General features: G+C 39.3%; 2 protein-coding genes and 1 non-coding gene across 3 annotated transcripts; all 3 read right to left on the bottom strand.

Annotated features, from left to right (window-relative positions):
• Window positions 1-399: 399 nt before the first annotated feature.
• Window positions 400-16,207, bottom strand: LOC139934594 (ras-related protein Rab-2A). The gene is made up of 7 exons (XM_071928877.1): window positions 16,113-16,207; window positions 14,933-15,004; window positions 13,657-13,724; window positions 7,767-7,849; window positions 6,724-6,816; window positions 6,191-6,371; window positions 400-5,482 (listed from the first exon to the last, which is right to left on the bottom strand). Exons 1-7 carry the CDS (start codon window positions 16,156-16,158, stop codon window positions 5,387-5,389), a joined length of 639 nt encoding a protein of 212 aa, XP_071784978.1. The 5' UTR covers window positions 16,159-16,207; the 3' UTR covers window positions 400-5,386.
• On the bottom strand, window positions 13,357-13,470 carry LOC139935494 (small nucleolar RNA U6-53/MBII-28). The gene has a single exon (XR_011785831.1). It is a non-coding gene; the product is annotated as a small nucleolar RNA U6-53/MBII-28 (small nucleolar RNA).
• Window positions 16,208-18,197: 1,990 nt separating the features above from the next.
• LOC139934947 (uncharacterized) lies at window positions 18,198-20,937 on the bottom strand. The gene is made up of 3 exons (XM_071929374.1): window positions 20,028-20,937; window positions 19,404-19,732; window positions 18,198-18,963 (listed from the first exon to the last, which is right to left on the bottom strand). The coding sequence occupies exons 1-3, from the start codon at window positions 20,857-20,859 to the stop codon at window positions 18,847-18,849; spliced, it is 1,278 nt and encodes a 425-aa protein (XP_071785475.1). The 5' UTR covers window positions 20,860-20,937; the 3' UTR covers window positions 18,198-18,846.
• Between the last annotated feature and the right edge of the window lie 5,487 nt (window positions 20,938-26,424).

Here is a 26,424-nt window from a genome sequence, read left to right as displayed (position 1 = left end):
AAGGGTACTTTTGGCTGAGCAGTACAGGGTACCAGACCCAAGCTCTTGTGTTGTCGGCCGGCAAGAGAGTATGGGGTTCAAATATGGGTATATAGACACTTGTGCCCCTGAGCACAATGTTTTACCATAATTGCTTTGTAATAAGTTGGGAAAGTAGGCTCCTACTCTTAGTGGATTGTAGGCTACCCATGCTTACATCCTTGCAACCCTGTTTCAGCCCCATGAGTAGGTGGCAACATACTCCTGGTGGCAGTTCAGTGTAGCCCTCACCTTGAAGTGGCCCTCTGGCCTTGTATTTGTAATGTAAGGCAACTTCTTTATTTTTTAATCCTCGATGCTGAAAGGAGTACTGGTGGTCACAAACAGAACTTCTAAAAAAAAAACTACATCACACATTCGTCTTGGTACATTTTCATCAGTTTTTATTAATTTTTTTTTTAGTTTTCATTTTGTGGCAAGACGGGTTGCCCTAACAACCAACACCAACTGCAAAATAAATCACGCATCTACATCCCCCATACAGTCCCTTGCCAAAGTCTCAAGATTAGAATTATATTTACTATTTGGTTTGGCGACTTGTAGTGGTACCCTAAAAAAGCTGGTCAAAACTTCAAACAAAATACCCCCAAAATAAAATAAGCATTTTTTTAACTTCCAAGGCAAAACCTCTCTTGGATCATTGAAACTTTTGCATTTTATTTGAAGAATGAGCCAGCTTTCAGGAACTGTACACTATGATTAATAACTTTTTTGTTTTGTTAGAAACTTTCTAAAAAAATTCAGAAGATGGATGCTGGGAGAAGGAAAAATGGCGAAAATTATCCAGGCCCAACAATCCCAATTCCTCAATCGAAAACATCATTGTATGTTTTCAAACAAAACCCTAAAAGTTTACTCGTCAAATGAGTTGAATTTCCATCCAATTTCTTCTCGGATATCGTTTGACCTGGAAAAAAAAGTAAGCATGAAATCACTTGCAGAAATTTCATAAAGTAGTGTACGGTCCCTGCATTTGGAATTTACAGATCAAACTATGTGGTGTAACTTAGTCACGATTCACAAAATATTAACAACAGTGAATAATAAATCTCTTAATTATTTAAGTCAATAAAACCATTTTTTTTTTTTCAAGAAATAAAAATAAATGAAGTTACAATAAATAAGACTAAACAATATGCAGTTGGTTCACCACGGGTTACTACATAAAGATATACATTAGTTTGAAGAATCGCTCTAAGATTTTTAATTTTTTTTTATCAGGGAAGGTATTCGGAGATGTGGGGAATTGTAAGCAACAACAGAAGAGTGCGACAAGTATTTTACACACACTGTACTGCCGGTACAGGAAAATCATCTCGGGGCCTTCAGCCAATTTTACAAAGCTGCTTAGCGGCCAACTTTGTGCTTACAGTTTCCATTTCATAAAGCTGCTAACCTTATGCTCTGGTAAAGGCTTGATAACCTGCTGGTGCTTACTGAAAGCAAACAAGCTGGTCACCTTATTTTCTAGCTACCCTGTGAAATACACTTAAGCAATTATGTCCGTTACAGTTAGCACAAAACTTGTCTTACCATTAATTTGATTGAGCAATGCAATGGGATTGGTCCATGGGTTCAAGGTTGCATGAAACCATTTTAGCATATATTATCTGCTAAGCAAGATTGTTTATTGCTTAACAGTTTTATGAAATTGGATCCTTACTTCACTTCTTCTTCAGTTCTTCAGACTTCATGGTAATTCTAACCAAAAGCAAAGAATTGTCATATTTGAGGTATTCATTGTACAGTCAGCCATCCCAGACCGAACAAACTCCAACAGCATGTTTTGTTTGATTCTGTTGGACTGAGGACTGCACTAGTAAACTTATCATGCTTTTCAGGATCAGGGCCCAATTTAATAGCGCTGCTTAACGGTAAGCAAATTTGCATGCTTACTGTAGCAGAAAATTGGGCGGCCATATTGCGTGTTTACCATGGATTTGCATTGTGACGTCATTTATTTTCGTGCGGTAAGCACCGGAAGGTTAGCATGCCTTTTCGTGTGGTTACGGTTAGCAGCGCTATGAAATAGAAATTGCACAGTAAGCACAAAATCGGCCGCTAAGCAGCGCTATAAAATTGGGCCCTGGCATGCCACCATAATCAGAGTCCAACAGTTTGGATGTTTGAGTTTGAGAGAGAAGAAGTATCCATAATCACCTTAGGAAAATAAGGGCTAGGCAGGAATATTGGTTAGCTTGGGCGTTTTCTTAGTATTATTACAAATGTCATGCTTACAGAGCTACCGCATGCACTAATAATCCCTTAGAGTAGGAAAATAGTGAAAAGCTGAACAAGAAACGCTGCCAAAGAGCAGTACCTAGAAATTGGGCAACAACGATTGCTCTTCCCCCACAATTGCTAAACTCATTCTCCAAAAATTGAACATAACATTGAAACTTCTAGAATCTACATATTATGTGCGTACAACTCTACGTGCAGCAAGATACTCTTCTATCTTAACTCTGTGGGTTAAAGCGAACTGGGCAACATTGGTAATTGTCAAAAGACCAGTATCAGCACTTTATGTGATCTTATGAATACATATAACAGCAAACCTGTGAAAATTTAAGCTTTACAAAAAGAGGTTAATTTTCACCCGCAAATTTTGAATCTGAGATAAGGTTCCAGGCATGAAACCTTCTCAGGTATCTGAAATTACACAACTCAATGCAACGAGGGGTGGCTCCTTCTTGGAACGTCTTTGACCAATTGAGCCCAAATGTTCATAGGTATGTTATTGTATGCATATATATTGGGATACACGAAGTAAGGATACTAGGTGGATTTCGCAAAGTCTTAGTCTTAGCTCGAGTTTACTTTTCCTAACTTTAGGACTAGACTTAAGTTTTGTATGACTAGTCCTAAGTTAGAACTATCCTTGTGAAATCGCCCCTGGTCTTTGACAACAATTACCATCAGTATACCCTCCCTCTACACAAACACCCCTCTTTCCCCGATGCATTCAAACTGGGTCGTCAAATTACTGTTTTACAAAAAATTGAATAGTACGTATGTCTGAAATCTGACAGCAATCTCCACATAAGGCATATTTTTAAAGATAAACTTAGTACCCTAATAATTATATTCCATTACTTCAAGGTTATCACATAACAACAAATACTCGACGCATGCCACAAAAAAGCGGTTACATTCACTGTGCACAAAGCATATTAATCATGTTAATATATATACATTTTTTTTCGTCTTAAATCGTGACATAAAGGATCTACAACATCAACTTCAATGTGCTTTTCATTCAATTATGGTGTATTCTTTAACCAGAATTTCATGTTTAATAATTATTTGTTTTCAGTGGATTTTATCCCATGCAGTAATGTTATGAATTACTCTTTCAAGAAAGTTTATCATAAAGCAATACAATTTCTTTTTTAATCATTGTTTAAGTGATCTTTTTGTAAAATAACTTGCAAAAAAAGTCTCCACTTAAGGAGAAAACATGTACCAGTGAAATGGTGGAAGGAAAGACATTTCATATGGGAAACAGGAAACGATTGAGCGATTAACAAGCCATGTTGAAATAAAGCAGCAAAGGGGATCAGAAAGAAGCAATCTTCATTTGATTTCCTACATAGTATTTATAATATTTAGCCTTATATATAAATATGATAAGACATACTTCTAGAGCTGTAGGTAATTACAGTCAAAGAAAGTGTTTTTAAAAAACCTTTAGTTCAGCTTGATTAATATATGAATGTTTTTAATTTGAATTCTTAACATAAAATGTTAACTTACAAATTAAGACAAAAATGTTCTATTGTTAAAGTTTTCTATGCTTGATGGTTCTGAATAGAACTACTCCGTACTAACAAAGCAGACTTCTTCCATGGTATTTAAAACCGTTCTCTTTTTTCAAATCTCAAAAGGAAGAAAGCAATACATTGTATGGTACATTTTTTAATATGGATACAACTTACACCGAAAGACAATGGAACGATTCCGACGCGCGTGCCAAATATACGCGCACGCATGGCCAAGTTTGTCCAACCACAATCATTGCTGTGATTGGTCAAATGGGTGAACACGCACAGTTTGATTGATAGGCCGGATCGGTCCATTGTGTCAGAACGGGCTGATAAAAATTTCAGAAGAAGTACTCTTTTGATGTTACCATTGTACTGGAGTCCATTTTGCCGATCGATACCAATTAACTGTTTTAGTCAATGGCCAGTGATCAACCAACCGCAAGTTCAACAGTTTTTGGTTACGACCCCGAAAACGTACCCATGGTACACAATGTGAAAGTGACTTCTGTCGTATCCACTCAGTAATTGAAAACCTCATGTAGGAAAATGAAAACATTTCACTGGATGAACCTCACGTTGTTTTAGGTCACATACATTTGACCATCCAGTAGCACTTTGTGCATTTTAATTTCTTAAATAACCTTCCTTTTAAAACAAGTTTTTGATTTATTTTTCATTATACATCCGCATAATTGAAGTCTTTTTGCAAGTCGGAGAACACAAGTTTACCATACAAAACTTTGAACAAGTTAACCGGTTATTCAAAGTATGACTCAATCAAAGTATGGTTAACTAGTTAACTAGTTAGCTAAGCTCTGTAACCCAGGTTTGGATCCATGGTTCTCTGTAGAAGTTAGTTAATGTGTATTGTACAAAACAATGTAGTTAACATAAAAGCTAGTTACCCACACTCTGTACGGTTTACCGTACTAGGCACGGTTGACCACACTCTGGAGGGTTGACCACATTTTGTACAGAAGACCACACAATGTACGGTTCACCACACTATCTGCAGTTATCCAATTTTCAAAATTGGGAATTACAAACCATGCATTATGTTTTCCAATTAGATTTCCCGATGCATTTGTAATGATTGAATTTAGTGTCTAAAACACCACCTAAAGGCCCAGGAAAAGAATCTCTACATACATTACACTGCACATCTCACAACAGTTTCAAAGGCAATGAGATCGGCTGGGCTTTGTACAATCGCGCTCATCTACAATCACATCACAAATAATGCGTTTATTTTGGTAAGAACTTTACAACTACAAATGAGGTTTTTTTCCCACAGAAGAAACAAAATTCCATGTGGGATGCAAAAAACATTCATGGAAGGTTACCGATGTCCACAACTCAAAAAGAAACCAATCCCTTTTTCCTCCCTCGGGCGTTTGGAATACATAACCAGAATATACTACATATTTTCACCTTTTTTTTTTTTTACTTTTTTTTTTTTTAATAATAAGTTTTACACTGGTTGTTGCACATGAAGTCTAAACATAGAATATAATACGCGTCTTACTTGTAATGCCACCCTCCTTAGTTTTTTTTTTTTGTGGAAATGTGAAGACCTATTTTTAGCAGCAGCCCCCTCCGGCCTGTTGACCGCCCCCTTGTGATGGTAGCGTGGGGTTTGTTGGCGAGTGCTGGGGTCCTAGCTTGATGCCGTTGGCCTGGGAGATACAAACAAAACAAAAAAAAAGTACCATAAATGACAGAATACGGCAGGAAGGAAACTGTCCGTCAAAATACGTTCCAAGTGGTCTTGATGGGTACTTCAGTGTTGAAAAGTATCCCCATTTAGTATGAATTATAGCCAAGTGCAAAAGTTGACAGGCAAGTGAAATGAAAATCTTACACTCGTTTCAGACAGGCGCTCCAGAGTCGCGCCGAACCAAATTGTGAATTAAGTAAATGTAAAGTTCCACGTCTTTAACAGTGAGGAGCAACTGGATGCGCTAGAAGTTGAAAGATTGACTGTGGCAGTCTTTCAGAACGGCTCTGGACTGCCTTGGTTTCAGACATCAATCGCGTCATGGGCCGAGCCAATGTAAGTGTTGGGTGCGTTCGTCTTCCCCCAGTCTGCCCCGGTACTTTCGAATAGCTTTGACAGGGCTCATCTAGGTCGGCCCCCAGTGCCCTGCTTGTCGAGTGGGTCACTTTGGGTAGACCTGAGGTGCATGCTGTCACCACGAGAGGACTGGTGTGATCGTAAAGCACCCCTTATGCTTAGTTCACCTGTCTGAAACCAAAATTCATTTGGGTCGAGCTACAGTCGCTCCTAATCTATTTGGTTTGGTAGGACTCTGGCTCGCCTGTCTGAAACATGTGTAACTGGTCCTTTTAGCTAGTCACTGGAAACATTAAGAGCAAACGCTGACCTCATTGTTGATATCGAAGACGCCTTCCTGAATCTTCTGGTAGATCTCCTTAGCCGTGTTGATGAAGGCTTCTTCAACGTTGGCTGCCGTCTTGGCTGATGTCTCCATGAAGATCAGACCGTGCTCCCTCGCAAATGCTTCCCCCTCCTCTTTCTTGACGTCGCGTCTTGCCTCCAGATCACTGTGAATCAAGACAACCCAAGTTATAATGAATGTTTTATAAAGTATTTTCAATCGATCCATCTACTATCTGACCTCTTCAATGTTATCCACTGTGGTTTTACTGGTCATGCTTAAAATAGTTGCGACTTTGACACCAGTTGCGACTCATTTTTAATTCCCAAGATGCACTGCGGCATAATGTTTGCCGTAGGCACAATAACGTCAAAGTGGTGCTGAAAGAATCGTTTCACTGATGTCTGATTGTGTTTCGTAAGTAATGTATAGTGTCGTGAATAGTCCTGAACAACACAATTGGTTCAGCAAGCAGGAGGTGAAACGCCTTTTAATTCTCATTCATGGAAGCACTATACCTTTTGTTTCCGATGAGCATGATAACCATATTAGAACTGGAATGCTGACGGGCGTCTTCTAACCAGGTGGTCAGGTGGTTGAATGTGTCTCGCCTGATTGGCAGAAAAGAAAACAAACAAATATATTTCAATCCTCTCTAATCAATCAATCAATCATAATCAATGTATTGAGGATTTCTATTGATTAAGTTTGTTGTTGAATGTTTTAAAGAATGTTTACTCCCGTTGTTATAATTCCGTATTTTCTTATGTTTTAGTTTGTCTATTTTTCCATGTTCAGCGCCCTAGAGCATGTTTACACATGATTAGGGCGCTATACAAGTTTTGGTATTATTAAGTTTAGGTATTATTATTGAGGGCCAAAATCCAAGGTTTGCTCAAAGGCGCTGAGGCACAGAAGAAATAAATAAGTCATTGAAGGTAGGCCTCATGAAACAAGTGGGCTTTCAGAAGTATCTTGAGCATGTTGAAGGATGCTGTGTCACGGATGTCATGGAGAAGTCTATTCCAGAGTTTGGGGTTTTACTTTGGGTGTCGTGGCCGAGCAGTCTAGGGTAGTGGTAGTTCCGTAGTTTACAGAATGCGGGTTCAAATCCTGGCCTGGGCCCAATTTTATGGGTGTGCTTACCGTATTTACAGAATTAGCGCTTACGGAAGAAGGGAATTATGTGCTTACGGTGAGCGCTTTTTCACAGGTTAGCGGCGAACTTTGGCTTCTGCTACGTTACTAGGTATTACACGCTTACAAGGCTAGCGCAGAAATTCGGCACTTGCACGTAAGCTGGGAATTGTGATCGTAAGCGCATAATTCGGCGGTAAGCAGAGCCATGAAATTGGGCCCAGGTCAGTTTGCGACACTTTTAGTGCAAATGATCAAGGCTTTTTTATCATCTCTCAAATGGGTATCGGTGGGAGCTGGGGAGTAACCTGCGATGATTTTTCAAAACAGATTTTTCAAATGAAAATCCAACCAATCAAAGACCTTGTTATGTCTCTGATTAGGCAATTACATTGAGAATATTAAAATCCAGCCGATGACGTACCTTGTTATATCATAAACCAGCAGGGCACCAGCTGCTCCTCTGTAGTAGGACCGTGTAATTGACCGGAATGATTCTTGACCAGCCTATACAGAAAAACAAACAAACAAATTTAAAAAAAAAACATTCTAAAAATTTTGCACATTTGTTAAATACAAAAATTTCCAAATAAATACTCCCCATTTAAAAAACTTACCTTCAAAAAAGTTATATAATAATTTTTATGGAGAATCACTTTAACTACCTGTCAGCCTTGTATGGTGCACACAAACACACTGTATGTACAGGTACATACAGGTACAATGACAACAAGACTTGTGCCGTTTATAAATTCATCGTCAACAAACAATTCAATAATACATCAATCCTGATGTAATGATTTATGCACCTGACACATGTAATGATTTCCTGGCCATTGGCCACCAGATCTACCTGTCACCAGATCTTACTTGTTGGATTTGCACTTTAACTTTTAAGTTTTAGGTCTTACTCTTTATTTAGCGTATCATTTAATCCTTGTTTACTTCTGTATAATATTGCTGCGTTTTTTGTTTTTTTTGTACAAGGCCAATACAATTTCCCATGGAGAGACAGTTATTTAAAACAGATTTATTATTGTAATTGTGTAACACCTCTAAAAAAGATTCTACTTTTTGATTGGTTTGCGAGCCCCGACATATGATCAGATATAGTGTCTTAATTTTACTAGAAAGACACATAAACAAGACGCGCTATACTTAATAATGAACTACTAGACCTATATAACAACCAATGTACTAACCCATATCAATCAGTGTACTATACCTATAGCAACCAGCAGCATCAAATCTTTGTACCTAGCGCCAAGACACAGTATTATGTTTAATTTTAATTTTTTTTTTTTTTTTTTAAACAACCATCGACTGTTTTTACTTGTGCTACGGTTAAAGCTATGACTTCCTCATCAGTGATCCCCGGAGCAGTCTGCACTCTACCTCTGTTTCACTTCAGGGAAAATAAAACGCACCCAGGATCAACTCTGGAGTCAGAGTTTTACCCACAGCACTAGAAGCAGTTGATATTTGCATTCAATAATGCGTGTATGACGTACATGTACGTACCTCACCACTGCCCGACAAACAATCGCTCCACTAATAAATTCTCCAGCCTCAAGCCAATATGGCCAATACAGAGTTCACCTATTGGTTTATTATTAACAACAGTTAATAATCTAATACATGTACCAGAGGTCATATCAAGACGCTATCGTGAATTATTGAATTAGCTAAGGGTCTCCTTGGGAGTAAAGCCTGAGTGAGTGAGCTGATTATATTAGTAGTCTATTCTAAAAATGGACATTACAATTTTTTTTTAGAGAGGGGCCGTCAAAAAACTGTCTGATTGAAATGCTTTTAAGGATTGGTCTGTCATAGAGCCACACTCTCTGTGTGACAAATATTATAAATAGGTTCAATGTGAAATTGGTTTCAATTCATCACATTTATATGTAAACAAGTTAAACATATTACTGTATGTGTCATTTTAAACTGATTATAATCTTTGGAGAGACGGCCATTAAAAAACCGTCTGATCAAAATTCTCTTTAAAGGCAGTGGACACTATTGGTAATTACTCAACAAAATTATTAGCATAAAACCTTTCTTGGTGACGAGTAATGGGTAGAGGTTGATGGTATAAAACATTGTGAGAAACAGCTCTCTCTGAAGTGCCATAGTTTTCGAGAAAGAAGTAACTTTCCACGAATTTGAGTTTGAGACCTCAGATTTAGAACTTGAGGTCTCGAAATCAACCATCTAAACGCACACAACTTCGTGTAACAAGGGTGTTTTTTTCTTTCATTATTATCTCGCAAGTTCGATGACCGATTGAGCTCAAATTTTCACAGGTTTGCTATTTTATGCATTTGTTGAGATACACCAACTGTGAAGGCTAGTCTTTGACAATTACCAATAGTGTCCACTGCCTTTAAACCGATTATAATGTACACATATAAATTTAATTTTAAATGCTGAATATGTGAGTCTATTCTTAAATGAAGCTTACTTTTGAGAGGGAGGGGGGGGGGGTCTAAAAAACATCTGATTGAAATGCATTTAATGGCCGGACTGGTCACAGTCTGTGTAGTATGCAGTGTGGGCTGTGCATGAATCCATATGCTACACACTATGTACATAATATGCACCCTTTGCTGAGTGCATTGTACATGCACTGGGTAGTAAGTGCATTGTCCCATGACGATAAACATGTCCAAAGTGAAAGTGGTTCCATTTCATTACAGATAAGTACACAAGGTACACATAATACGTGTAATTTTAAAGGCAGTGGACACTATTGGTAATTACTCAAAATAATTATTAGCAAAAAACCTTTCTTGGTGACGAGTAACGGGGAGAGGTTGACGGTATAAAACATTGTGAGAAACGACTCCCTCTGAAGTGACATAGTTTTCGAGAAAGAAGTAATTTTCCACGAATTTGATTTCGAGACCTCAGATTTAGAACTTGAGGTCTCGAAATCAACCATCTAAACGCACACTACTTCGTGTGACAAGGGTGTTTTTTTTCTTTCATTTTTATCTCGCAAGTTCGATGACCGATTGAGCTCAAATTTTCACAGGTTTGTTATTTTATGCATATGTTGAGATGCACCAAGTAAGAAGACTGGTCTTTGACAATTACCAATAGTGTCTACTGTCTTTAACTACTTTGCACTTAAAACGATTGTGTTCAAATTAATGTGTAAACAAACAGAATCATAAACGTGCCTCCTTTTACTATCTTTTTCCTCTTTTTAAAATGTGTACCATATGTTTATGCTACAAATCATCTGCACGGTGCACATTGGTTGTAATTTCATACTCCACAATGATCAAAAGGTCATTAATTGAAAATTGCGTATAAATTTCAAACAAATAAATCGAAACCAAGAAATAAATGTTTTTATTGATCAATAAATCCCACTCACTAGGAACTCCAAATATGCATTTCAACAATTTAATAAAATTCATACAACTGAATCTGCAGCAGAAAAAATCCTTGTGTGTGAGCACTTCATTATATCATTTAAGTTATTTATAATGTGAAATACAATTAAATGCCTAATTTTTAAATCAAAACAAGCCAGTTTTTTTAATCGATTTTCAGGCCCTTTTGTATTGTGAGGCTTAATCACCAAAGCTCAATCTTGGTTTTTTTTTATTGCCTACTTTATTGCAGTACTTAAATTCAATTCAATTCAATTCAATTCAATTCAATTCAATCCAGTTCAGTTCAGTTCAGTTCAGTTCAGTTCAATTCAATTCAATTCAATTCAATTCAATTCAATTCAATTCAATTCAATTCAATTCAATTTTTATTGGTCCTACCATTAAAGGCATTTATTTTATAGTTTGACCATAAACAGCAAAATGCCCAAAACAGCTCAATATGGTGGTATGCGGCCCACAAATTTGTGTCAAAAGATACAGCAGAATACAGCTAAATGTCAACTTATCACGGCAAAACTTCCAACACGTTCGTGATTTTTTTTTAGCGGATAAAAAAATAGATAATAATATTAAGAGTATTTAATGAAATGTCCATTACAAATGCACAGTCCGAGGGCGTCCTTGACCTTGACCTTTGACCTCTACAATACAAACACACTGTGCATGGTGCTATGGTGGTGTGCATACGTCCACAACAAGAGGATCATTTACACTTGAGTCAACCACACTACACGCAGTGGCCCTTCAGCATTCTCAGTGTGGCTGTAGTGACCTGTACAGTCACTGACTGAATCATTATCATAACTCATTGATTAAAACCAATCAAGTCCATACACAGTTGGGCTGTGTATTCTCATGCCAGTATAAAATCTAGATCACCTAGTACAAGCACTCTAAGGTATGCCCACAGCTAATGCCTGGGTACAGTTTGTCTGTGTATCCTCAACAGAGATGCCAAGTTCAGAGGCCAGCTATGCGTGAGATTTTTTAGGGGGATACAATTATTTGTTGAGACAAAAGTGTTTCAAAATGCAATAAAACCTCTTCAGTATACTTAGAACTCACATGAGGTACACAGAAGATGTTGCTGGTTAATGTGGAGGTACGATTGTGACATATCATTTCCCCTAAAATTTCTGGCTTAAATGTTGTCCAAAATCCTCCGCTCAAGACGTCTGCTTGTTGAGTCTACGCCCGTGGAGCGCATTCAACGAATTTGCTTAGAGATCGAGACAAACATGTGCGCAATTCGCGTTTTGCGCGCTGCGGAATTCCCAAATTGTCGGCTGAATCTTCTCAGAGAGCAAAAAGCCTGCGCAATCTTGAAATTTGCCCAATGTTTGAATGCCAGCTCCAGTTGATAATTCTGAAAAACTCTGTGCAATCTGAAGATTGTGCATTATTAATTTTTTTCCTGGTCTGGCCCTAATGCGTGAGAAAATGGTTGCGGTGCGTGAGAGCGTGAGACAGACCCCTAATGCGCGAGTCTCACGTCTAATGCGCGAGACTTGGTAGGTCTGCCTCAAGCAGATAACTGTGGTACACAAATGTACGTAAATACAAGCCCCAATTTATACCCAAGATACATGTAGCTACAGTTCAAGCCTAGATACTGTGTATCATCAAGTGGACAAGTGGTATCGCCCCAATTTACAAATGTATAACCCAGCACCAACAATGCAGGCCTTAATACCTGGTTGGGCTGCACATCCTTGAGTGGGTACATGGTTCAAGCCCCGATTTATACTTGGTTGCATTCCCACTGCAATTATTTTGTACATGTGTTGTCACAGTCAGAGGTTGTCCTAAAACCAACACAACTACACTATGGTGCATGCACGGTCAGTGATGTATTGATTAAATGCAGGCATAATATTATCAGCAGCACTCATAAATGCATTCTGCAGTGTACATCCAATATTTCCCAGTATGTCCCAAGATACATGAACATACATGTGTACTTGGTATGGAATATCACTGCTGTCCTCAAATCGGGGCTTAAATTTGGGGTAAAACCTACAAAACCACTGGGCCTATATGTATACAATTACTTTTATGAATCACAATATTATTACTGAAAAAGATATTTTGTACTTTTTTGTAACAACCAGAGTCACAGTATAACGTAGTGTAACCTGGTTTTTAAATGTACTTCACGCGAAAGCAAGTGCGAGCAGCGAAGCTAATCACAGGGAGCAAACATTGCATGTGTTGTTTTTCTAATTGTGACACAGGGACATTCGCTCCATTTTTGCATGATTATTGTATGATTGGACCGGGCTGAACTCGTTTTACAGGCACAATCACTGAAAGAGGCTTTACACAAATATATGTAGATCTAATTTGTTATACTGTACATGGCTAACTATTATTCAATTGAAAATGACATGACAGCCAGATTTGTTCGGACCTGAGTTCACTAGCCCGACCTACCTAAATTACTGGCCTCAAGCCTGCAGTCAAATGTAAAAATCAAGCCCTACATGTAATGAACTCAATGTGAAGTTGATGAACCTTGACATCGAGGTCAGATGATGACCTCTCCTTATGTCTGGGTCAGACCTATTCTAGAGGTCAGAGCATCCAGAAGGCCATGTGGGTTTGGTGTGTGATCAGATTCATTTAATGAGAAGAATTTCAACTCATTGAGCTCCAGCGTGGCGTCCAGTTAAGACGCTACGTGAGCCCTCAGTATTAGCATGACATATCTCATCATTTCACACACCATCCCTCACTCAACTAGTTCAGGGTACTTTCTCCTGAAGACAATCAGAGCAAACTAATGTAAAAGTTGAGTCGTTAACCACCAGTTCTTTGCAGAGGCAACACTACTCAAAAGAGATCACAAACTTGTGCTTGCAAAAAAACAATGTTGGGTTGTGAGAAGGTGCATCCAAACATACTCACAGTGTCCCAAATCTGCAGTTTTATCTGTTTTCCATCAATGTTTATCATTCTGGCTCCAAATTCAACACCTGCACAAATAAAATAATATACATCACATTAAAACATGTTTTCCTTTTTTAACAAACTCTCTTAAACAGCTCTGGGCATCATCTATCGCAGAAGACCCCCCCCCCCCCAACCCTGTAAAGCAACACAGCTACAACTATAGACGATGTGACCTATGTTTACATTCAAACCGCCCTCTGTTGAAAAAAACACTGTATACGTCATGTTTCGCCGGGCAAAAAGACACGTAGTCATGGTAAGATTGGATACACTTTCTAGCTGGCTGCCAAAACACAAAGGTTTTGCCCGGCGATGTGCGCGCAAATCATGTTATGATTTTCGTGTGACGTCAGAGGTCACATCGTCTATACTGGGAACCTGACCCAAATCTCCACCGTATGTTGAGAAGCTGCGCTCTCAACTCCCGGGTTTCCACCAATCGAGATTCAACCTGATAATAAAGTCAACTTTACAGTATGAATGACTTCCTGTATTCATTACCCAATAACCTTCTCACTGGTATCCCGCTGACAGTGTCATGGATCTCTAGCTAGTGGTCCTCCACTAGCAACTCAAACACACCTTGCAGTCGCACTGCGCTTTTTATCACTATGCACTGTGTTGATTTCAGTCATTTGTGTATGTTAACATACAGGGTTCTCCTCCAGATTTTTTAAATCTGTTGGGCATTCAAGTTGCTAGAGAAGATGTTTTACCACTAGACTACTTGTGCAGGTAAAGTTTACAAACATAATAGTGTTCACAATACTTGTAGTAATACGATGACGAAATCATGGAAACTCACAGATTTGTATGCGCTGCGCACAGGGTTTTACCAATTAAAGATGCTACGTCAGATTTTTTGCCCCAAACATAAAAAAAAAGTTTCACTTTTACTTTTAATGGTCAGGAACCATGACAAAAATTTTAAACGTTTCTTATAAAACACATCAGAATTGGTCATGTGATATTTTGTCGGGATCCCGACAAAAATTAGTTTTGAGCACTTTATTTCACTGCTCATGCTGCTACTAATTATTGGCAGACTTTTTTCAAGCAATGGCTCAAATGAAAGCTTGTAACTTTTTCGACCCCCATCAAAATTTTGGGGTCAAATCAACCAAAAATCTGACACGGCATCTTTAACAACGTCCTTTTGACTTCTAGGCGAGGGCGCCCTACTCAATCAACATAATGTGCATTGAGGGCAGTAATAAAGAGGGAGACTTACCTATTGTAAGATCATGTACAGGTTGAAACCTCTTGTCTGTGAACTGTAGAAGAAGGCATGACTTTCCGACACCTTTAAAACAAAAACATAAATGCATGATCAATACAAAATGGTGGTGTTTACAATTGTTGGTTAACAAAAGACACAATGTTTGTATTTGAAAGGGCAAAGAATTGTTTTTCTTCTTATGAATGGGCACCTTTGTGAGGAAAATTTAATTGTTTATTTGTGAGGGGTTACCAAAACAATGACCCAATGCATGACAGAGGCAATTTTTGTTCGGGAAACATTATGGGGATGTGTACTTCACAATTCAGTGTAAACTAAAAACAAAACTAAGTTTTGAGATAATCTTGGTAATTCAGTCCCATTCTTTTATTTTTAATTATAAATTTAATATTTCTTTTCTTGGAAATGTAACAAAAATGAAAGAACAATTTTAATATTTTGTCCCCCAAATAATTAGCCTGACCTGCACCACACACAAGTAGTGCAGCCAAACATGGTTCTCAAAAAAAAAATGAAGTCAACTTTATATGCGTTTGCATTCGTTGTTTCAATCTTGGGCTTGTTTTTGTTTCAATCCAAGAGCAATAATATTCATAACACTACTAAACAAACAATGAAATAATATGGTTTTAAAACTTGATTGATAAACAGGGTGTTCGATAAACAAATAATACATTCCACCATCCATCCATGCATTGCCAGTACTATAGGAAGACAAAAACAGTGGGCACCTTTATCAAACCCAATCCAGCCAGGCTGTGTTTATTGAAATTCTACTTCTAGTAGTACTAGTAATATAAAAAAAAAAATTATTGATTATGTGAGCAAGCATTATTTAACGAAATCATCTTATTAATGAGAGATCAAGGAGCAGAGTCAGACAAGGTTTCCATACAATAGCACTGCTACCAGCAGTGGCATTATTGACTGATTGGTGACTGAATCCATACTTTTTAACTAAAAATAGTAAAACGCAGCCATCTTGAAAATGAAAATTATTCAATCGCCATTGGGTTGTGCACAAACCATGACAAAAAACCACGTCGACACTGCATAAATCGACAGATTTGCTTTTGCAAACACGTCAAAAACGCTACCGTCCAAAACGATCAAATATCATTCGAACACTAAGAACAACGAAACATGATTATGTGTTACAAGAAAATCTTACCTGTGTCTCCTATAATAATATATTTGAAGAGATAAGCGTACGACATTTTGTCTTGTTTTTGTACACCGTGTAGAAAATAATGTAATGATTTTAGTATGGCCCTAACTAAGCTGGTTCCCTGTTATTTTGTTCCGTGCGTATGCAGGTGGTTCTGATCTGTGGTTGTCGGGCACCATTGGAAGGTCTTCACTTTGTTTGATGACGACATCATGTTTGTTGAAGATGCTGGGCGCTGATTACCCATGGTTTTACCGATCGTAATATTGACGTCACTTTTATAATTGATGTACATAATAAGTACACAACAACAAGAGGCGGGGAACTTGGTCTATTAAAAGGAGGGAGTCTCAGACCATGATCAGACCAGCTGTTCACTTGAAAGAGATTATCTTGGAAAATGTATGAAAGAATTGTTTTAATAATAATGTTTGTTTGACATCCCCAGGCCTTATTAAAGGGGGTAGTCTCACTCAGAAGAACTTTTCACTTGAAAGAGTTTTTTGGAAATCGAGTCAGGTTCCTTTTAACTATTAATACTATAACATCTTCTCTAGAAAGCTTGGGCAAGACAATTTTATGTTTATTTTGTTGTACACACAACAACACAAAGGGGCGGGCCGAACACGATCGTCTCAGAATAACCTTCCATCTAAGCAACAACAAAGGGCGGGGTTGTCCAATTCCTTTAGTTATAAATTTAATGTTATCGTTTATATAGGCAACAATGTAACATAGGGGCAGAGAAAAGGCTATAAAGGGTAGTTTCACATCAGATCAGCAGTAACCATTCAGGAAAAAAACAAAAAGAAATCGTCACTCAAAAACTAGATAACTGCGTAAGCTTTTCCTTTAAAGATTCAATGTTGCTGCTTTCTTGAAAGTCAGCAGCGTCACCACCTGCCGGCGGAAGGCAACTACAGGCAACATGCATCATATTGGAGACTTAATGGGGTTAGGTTTTCAGGAGGCTAGGCTGAGTTAAGCTGGGCTGAGTTATCGATCTTTTTCTCAAACAAATTGGCACAAACGATGCTCATATATTATTTTTGACCGGTGTCGCATGTAACTATGTCCTCTGCAATACTATCTGGAGGCGTTATTGCATATGCAATAATGTCTGCCGGACGGTTTTACATATGCAATCGTGTCCGCCCGGACGCTGCTGCATATGAAGTTGTGTCCGCACCATTGCAGTAAATTAAACGCTTTGTCGTCGGAACACGTTCACCATTTTTTTACAAGCTATAAAGTGCATGTCATGAATGACATGGAAAATGTTTGGGAAATGTTCGACCGTTTGGGTGGTAGTCGCTGCAATCATAAAAACACGTGAATATCAACGCTGCATACGTAGGTTGAACGTAAGACAAGTCGTCCGTCGGACAACTCGTCCGTTCGGACAACTCGACTTTGAGACAACTCGACGGATGGCCAAGACAAGTCGACGGTTGAGCGGCCGAACTCCGTTTACTGTCAAGTTTACACGAACTTTCCTGTATCATTCCTATATTGATCATTTTTATCCGTTTGCCTAGATATTAAACCCACCCACCATAATGTACCCCCTCCCCCCGGGGGAACGCCCCTGCATTATCGCCAAGTCGCTAGTCAGTACATCCACAGGCCGCTATTTACCCCTACCGCCCCGCGCTGAGCCCCCATCACGACCATCCGTCGACTTGTCTTGGACCCCAAGTCGAGTTGTCTGACGGTTGAACAAATCATCCGTCGGGTTGTCCGAACTGTCGAGTTGTCTGAACCGTCGAGTTGTCTGGTCTCCAGTCATGTATACATGTCCACCACCGGACGGTTTTTGCATAGCCCCGGACACGATTGCATATGCAAAAATGTCCGGAGTGGGCAGTATTACATGGCGGACACAATTGCATCTGACACCGGGCCTGTAATTCGGATCGGGTCCCTATTATACTTTCAGTTTTATTTGTTACCAAAACACTTGGAGATGGAGCCCATCTTCTGATTACACTGCAAGTTTAGAAGAGATTTTCACCTATAGTAATATTTTTATTTTGTGCTTTCGTAATCCCAAACACACACATAAACAATTACGGCGTTTCTGCTGACAGCATTTGGCCCCCAACCAACCCAAACTTTTCCGAAAATGTTTTGTTTAGCCCGAGTTCACAACGAGGCAATTACATTCAGTCAACATTTATTCATAAATTAAAGACTCCAGTATCTATATTTATTTCATACAATGTATAATAATGTATAATAACACAATAATTAAAATATGTAAATTCGCCACTAATTTTATAAGTTTAACAAATAAATAAATATTTAAATATTTAATAATTATAATAAAATAATATGTAATAATAAATACATATTCACAAGAAGACGGTCATCTCACAAACGGTCCAAAGTTTCCAACAATATATTTACAAAACATTTCATTTTTACACTTAAAGTAATATTAAATTCTTACATTTTTTGGGTTGTTGGAACACTCGAGTCATACTTTATTTTGTGCATTTCATTATTGCTCAAACAGCAACAAAACATAGTGCACAGGCTATAAAAACCGAGTGATGTGCCATTTTTGAAAATGTTGTTTTATTATTCCTTCAAATTCGTACTATTGATGTACACGTCTTTCACGTGAGTGATGCTCTGAGGAAAAGAGGGGGTGGGTTCTGAGTCCCCCCCCCCCCCGGCCCTTGGTGTGCTTTCCACAATCAGTTGCTGATACTTCTTGTGGTATAGTTCATGTTTATACACCCGTACTGGTGCATACATTGGACATTCCCTCAATGTTTCCACAGTCCTCTGAAACTGTTGCAGATGAACCGCCTGACGGCTCTCCACTTGAAACTTGGGGAAGACAGACCTATAAGGAAAAAGATATATACAAAATAAGTAACATTGTAAAGTATTGCACACAAAAACTTGTTATTTTGTCCACTTCAGTATTTTTATTCGACAATAAATGTTACTGTTACTGTAATGTTTCTTGTTATTTTGTTCTCCTGTGCATTTATAGAGGAACAACGTCAATGAAAAAAAAACCTTTATAAGTTTGTATAATGTTGTGTCGATGCTGTTTTTGTTTGTTTTGTTGAGGGTCCCTTATGAGTGTGACGGTCATAAAAAAGGTCACGTTAGTAAAAACCTTCACCGTCACTATTACGTCACCCTTTAGATCGTTAGCAACGGTCGCTTTATCTTCTCAGTTGCACTTGAGTGATTGGAATATCCATTTAGCCCCCCCCCCCCCCTCCCTATCACCCATATAAAATTTGTATTCCCCCATCTTTGATATACCAATACCTGCTGGCGGTGCTGCAGTTGACTGTCTACGGATACAATCGGGGCTAGGTTTGTGTAGACCTGAATTGGGACCTCAGTAGTAGAGACTGGAACCCCTTGGCCAACACTAGACGCGAGATGCAATGGTTGTGGGTCACTGCTCAGTCCGGAGTGTCCGGCTTGGGCCAGGTTGTAGCATAGACCACTCTGATTGGACGGGGTCGGAGACATGATGAATGCTTGGCTGGTGGTGGGTGGGTGATGAGGAGGGCTCGGTTGTGGTATGGCACACAACATTGGGTCATAGTTGGTAGTCAGCAGGGGGTCATTACATCTTGACAATGAAATACCTGTTGAGAAAAATCATAGTTTTTGAAATTATATCCGAACATAAGTTTTTCCCAAACAAACACTGATCCATCCTCCGACCCTTCTTTATGCAACAAGTTAGTGGCAAAGCAACAAAATGCACAAGACCAATCAAAAACTTAACAATGCATGTAATCATGTGCGCCATGAGCATTATTTATGCACACCCTTCAGCCCAGATAGGCCTAGCCTACTATTATATAAGTGACACCGTCGGGAGTCTTACTCCAATTAAAGGCCTAAAAATAGTAAAAACACATCTGCGTCGAAACTTACCGCCTGGATTCTGCACACTGCCCATAAAGCTTTGGCCAATGTCAGCTTCTTGGATGACGACAAATTTCTTCAGCTGCCCCTGTTGGTTGAATAGCGTAGGGAAGTCGACTTGCCGGGGCTCTGCCGGGCAAGTTGCCGTGAGAGACCCGCTGACCGTGCTCGCGATCAACGTCAGGCCGTGAAGGCCGCCGACTCCCGCTCCGTTGACACTTGGGCTCCACGAGGAGGGACCGTAGCAATTCGGTTGGACAGTGCTAGTGGTGAACGGTGTCTGCTGGTACGGGCTGAAGCGATTGTGAATATCATGAAGAGGTTCGGACTTGACCGGGGCATAAGTCGCTCCCTGGTGGTGGAACAATGTCTGCGAGTTACGACAGCCCGAGGACAGATGGCCAAATCGGTTGTAAGGGATGGTGGTGAAATACGAGTTCTCGGCATTCTCGCTTCCTCCTCGACGTCGATTGCCAGCCCGGCGAACGTGGCCTAATAATTCCGGACGGTTCCGATTGAAGAAAGGGTTCTGGAAATGGTGGACGTCCTCCCCGGACATGCTCTCCTTGGTGGAAACTGCCGCCAGTTTCCGGAATCCGTACAGGTTGAGCTGCCGGACGAAACTAGAGAAGTTCTGCGTTTTGAAAACGCTGAATTCTTCATTGTAGAGGACCTCATTCTTGAAGGTCGTGCCGTTGATTGCAACGCAAGTTCCAGCGTTACTCCAGCCGATGGACTGGAACCGTCCGCCGTTCACTAGTTTCCACAACTTTCCGGGGAATGTGTTGGAGTTGATTGGGCAAGAAACGGCACCGAGTGAAGCTGAGCTTGAAGAACTCATGATAAAATTAATAGTCGATAGGAATGTCCGCAAGAACACGAAAGAATACCTGTTTGTACGGTACGCAAAGAATGGGAAATGAACATTCTCTCGAAAAAAATGAGTTTTTTCAAACGCGCGCAATCAACCCGCCACGCGCTCAAACGCGCATGATGCACTCATTGACACGCGCACGCATTGGAGGGCACTCTATTTTGTATGAAGCAAGCGCGATGCGTGTGACAGCAGTTTTAGCGCGTACGTGTACAAGTACTACGCGAGCGCGTGGAATACAATTTGATTCTAGTTATACGACGAACATTCGATGGGCGGGGCGGGCTTTTCAAAATTAAATAACAACAAAGAAACAAAGGGGAATATAAAAGAGGAATCGTTTCGTTATTCCTCTTTTACACTCCCCTTTAAATCTTTGTTATGAAATAGATTCATAAATATAACAGACAGTTTGCAAAACTGTCTGAGGAATTAGTTTATGAAAGTTTGACGGTGCTACGGTTTGGAATTATTCATTGTTTTAAAAATCTTAATTTAAACAATTTCATTAGAAAAGTACCACATGCATATCGTGTACATTTTAATCGAATGCAGCGAAAACTTTCACTTCAACCGCAACCTCTATATTCATACTAGGTGTTAATAATTATGCAACAATCACATAGTTTGTCTCAAAAACATTTCAAATGAATTTAAAAAAAATATAATTGGAGAAAGTGGTTTTCACTTTATTATATTTAGGCCTATAGATGCCAATAGCGAAAGGTGTTGACAAGACAAATGCCCGGATGACACGTTGGACGTGTGCACTAAACCAAAACGGCGGGCGGTCCTTTGAAAGCCAAACAGCAAATTACCACTTTTCGGCAACCTTCCTGTATAAGTAAAAGTGTGTTCTTTCCCGAACATTTTGAATTGGGTTTCAGATAGTCGTGCAAAACTTTGAAGACGGCATAGTTAGGAAGACCTGTCTACATCTGGAAGGCCCCGTCGTTGTCTTTGATGTTGAGAATTCTGAGTAGCTTGAGGCGAGCCTTCAGATACAAAATGGCTTCTGCTTTAGTCTGATGGTAGTCTTTACCAGAATTGTTCATCTTGTGCCACCTCCGGCTGTCAATTGTTTGTCTCGGGGGTAGGACATGGTTGCGCATCTTCTTCATCGGAGCTCTGAAAGATAAGTAATTTGAAAGAAAACAAAATGAATATTTTAAATAAAATAAGACAACAATAAGATGTTTTGAGAAGAGATTTGAATTTTGTTGTACAAAGACAAGATCGTAGAGTGTATGTACCAGATGCGTGGTGCGGCTGAAGAAAAAGACCTGTTACCCATAAGTCAGAGTGTCGAGGCTTGGGTTCAATGAGGAGAAGCATGGAACTTGATCGAAGATTCCTTGATGCAGTGTACACTTGAAGCAGTTCAGAAATATAATGGGAAGCCTTGCCATTAAAGTCACCTGGAAATATATATTTTGACCCTTCGGGGGTCGCCATTCGATCGCGGTGGCGAACTTTGCCTCGACGTCACAAGGGCGGAGTTAAGTTAGGCGGAGTAAACAAACACAAACTAGTTGTCAGAGATGCCAAGTCCAGAGGCCAGCTGTGCGTGAGATTTTTCAAAGCTCCATCCCCCCCGCAAAAAAAAATCGCCAGTTTTAGAAGGCCTTTCGAAATCGCCGCCCAACTGTTTTTATTTATTTTTTTTTTTTTAGAAAAAAAAACATCAGAAATTTTATTTCCAAAATGCATCAAAAACCTCTTCATAATAATAAAAACTAACAGGAGGTACACAGAATATGTTGATGGTTAATGTGAAGGTACGATTGTGTCAGATTATTTCCTTCCAAACTAAAAAAGTCAATGGGACACTTCGCAACCATACACAAGTCAATGGGAATTGACACAACCATACACCAGTCAATGGGAAACTATACAACCATACACAAGTCAATGGGAAACTACACAACCATACACAAGTCAATAGGACACTTAATACAACCATACACATGTCAATGGGAAACTACACTACCATACACAAGTCAATGGGAAACTACACAACCATACACAAGTCAATGGGAAACTACACAACCACACGAGTCAATGGGAAACTACACAACCATACACCAGTCAATGTGACACTTCACAACCATACACAATTAACGGGTAACTACACAACCATACACAAGTCAATGGGAAACTACACAACCATACACAAGTCAATGGGAAACTACACAACCATACACAAGTCAATAGAAAACTACACAACCATACACAAGTCAATGGGAAACTACACAACCATACGCAAGTCAATGGAAACTACACAACCATGCACAAGTCAATGGGAAACTACACAACCATACACAAGTCAATGGGAAACTACACAACCATACACAAGTCAATGGTAAACTACACAACCATACACAAGTCAATGGGACACTTCACAACCATACACAAGTCAATGGGAAATGACACAACCATACACAAGTCAATGGGAAACTACACAACCATACACAAGTCAATAGGACACTAAATACAACCATACACAAGTCAATGTGAAACTACACTACCATACACAAGTCAATGTGAAACTACACAACCATACACAAGTCAATGGGAAACTACACAACCATACACGGGTCAATGGGAAACTACACAACCATACACAAGTCAATAGGACACTTCACAACCAACCACAAGTCAATGGGAATTGACACAACCATACACAAGTCAATGGGAATTGACACAACCATACACAAGTCAATGGGAAACTACACAACCATACACAAGTCAATGGGAAACTACACAACCATACACAAGTCAATGGGAAACTACACAACCATACACAAGTCAATGGGAAACTACACAACCATACACAAGTCAATGGGAAACTACACAATCATACACAAGTTAATGGGAATTGACACAACCAGTCACATGTCAATGGGAAACAACACAACCATACACAAGTCAAAGGGAAACTACACAACCATACACAGGTCAATGGGACACTTCACAACCATACACAAGTCAATGGGAATTGACAAAACCATACACAAGTCAATGGGAAACTACACAACCATCACAAGTCAATGGGAAACTACAAAACCATACACGAGTCAATGGGAAACTACACAACCATACACAAGTCAATGGGAAACTACAAAACCATACACAGGTCAATGGGAAACTACACAACCATACACAAGTCAATGGGACACTTCACAACCATACACAAGTCAATGGTAAACTACACAACCATACACAAGTCAATGGGAAACTATACAACCATACACAAGTCAATGGGAAACTAGACAACCATACACTAGTCAGTGTGACACTTCACAACCATACACAATTAACGGGTAACTACACAACCATACACAAGTCAATGGGAAACTACACAACCATACACAAGTCAACAGGACACTAAATACAACCATACACAAGTCAATGTGAAACTACACTACCATACACAAGTCAATGTGAAACTACACAACCATACACAAGTCAATGGGAAACTACACAACCATACACAAGTCAATGGGAATTGACACAACCATACACAAGTCAATGGGAATTGACACAACCATACACAAGTCAATGGGAATTGACACAACCATACACAATTCAATGGGAAACTACACAACCATACACAAGTCAATGGGAAACTACACAACCATACACAAGTCAATGGGAAACTACTCAACCATACACAAGTCAATGGGAAACTACCAGCCATACACAAGTCAATGGGAAACTACACAATCATACACAAGCCGATGGGAATTGACACAACCATACACATGTCAATGGGAAACTACACAACCATACACAAGTCAAAGGGAAACTACACAGCCATACACAAGTCAATGGGACACTTCACAACCATACACAAGTCAATGGGAATTGACACAACCATACACAAGTCAATGGGAATTGACACAACCATACACAAGTCAATGGGAATTGACACAACCATACACAAGTCCATGGTAAACTACACAACCATACACAAGTCAATGGGAAACTACACAACCATACACAAGTCAATGGGACACTTCACAACCATACACCAGTCAATGAGACACTTCACAACCAATCACAAGTCAATGGGAATTGACACAACCATACACAAGTCAATGGGAAACTACACAACCATACACAAGTCAATGGGAAACTACACAACCATACACAAGTCAATGGTAAACTACACAACCATACACAAGTCAATGGGAAACTACACAACCATACACAAGTCAATGGGAAACTACACAACCATACACGAGTCAATGGGAAACTACACAACCATACACAAGTCAATAGGACACTTCACAACCATACACAAGTCAATGGGAATTGACAAAACCATACACAAGTCAATGGGAAACTACACAACCATACACAAGTCCATGGTAAACTACACAACCATACACAAGTCAATGGGAAACTACACAACCATACACAAGTCAATGGGACACTTCACAACCAATCACAAGTCAATGGGAATTGACACAACCATACACAAGTCAATGGGAAACTACACAACCATACACAAGTCAATGGGAAACTACACAACCATACACAAGTCAATGGGAAACTACACAACCATACACAAGTCAATGGTAAACTACACAACCATACACAAGTCAATGGGAAACTACACAACCATACACAAGTCAATGGGAAACTACACAACCATACACGAGTCAATGGGAAACTACACAACCATACACAAGTCAATAGGACACTTCACAACCATACACAAGTCAATGGGAATTGACAAAACCATACACAAGTCAATGGGAATTGACACAACCATACACAAGTCAATTGGAAACTACACAACCATACACAAGTCAATGGGAAACTACACAACCATACACAAGTCAATGGGAAACTACACAACCATACACAAGTCAATGGGAAACTACACAATCATACACAAGTCAATGGGAAACTACACAACCATACACAAGTCAATGGGAAACTACACAATCATAAACAAGTCAATGGGAAACTACACAACCATACACAAGTCAATGGGACACTTCACAACCATACACAAGTCAATGGGAATTGACACAACCATACACAAGTCAAAGGGAAACTACACAACCATACACAAGTCAATGGGACACTTCACAACCATACACAAGTCAATGGGAATTGACACAACCATACCCAAGTCAATGGGAAACTACACAACCATCACAAGTCAATGGGAAACTACAAAACCATACACAAGTCAATAGGAAACTACACAACCATACACAAGTCAATGGGAAACTACAAAACCATACACAAGTCAATGGGAATTGACACAACCATACACAAGTCAATGGGAAACTACACAACCATACACAAGTCAATGGGAAACTACACAACCATACACAAGTCAATGGGAAACTACACAACCATACACAAGTCAATGGGAAACTACACAACCATACACAAGTCAATGGGAAACTACACAACCATACACAAGTTAATGGGAATTGACACAACCAGTCACATGTCAATGGGAAACAACACAACCATACACAAGTCAAAGGGAAACTACACAACCTTACA

The sequence above is a fragment of the Asterias amurensis genome, chromosome 3 (genome assembly GCF_032118995.1).
Source record: "Asterias amurensis chromosome 3, ASM3211899v1".
Classification (NCBI taxonomy): Eukaryota; Metazoa; Echinodermata; class Asteroidea; order Forcipulatida; family Asteriidae; genus Asterias; species Asterias amurensis.
Note: the sequence above shows the minus strand (reverse complement) of the source record. Positions and strands in the feature narration are given on the sequence as shown.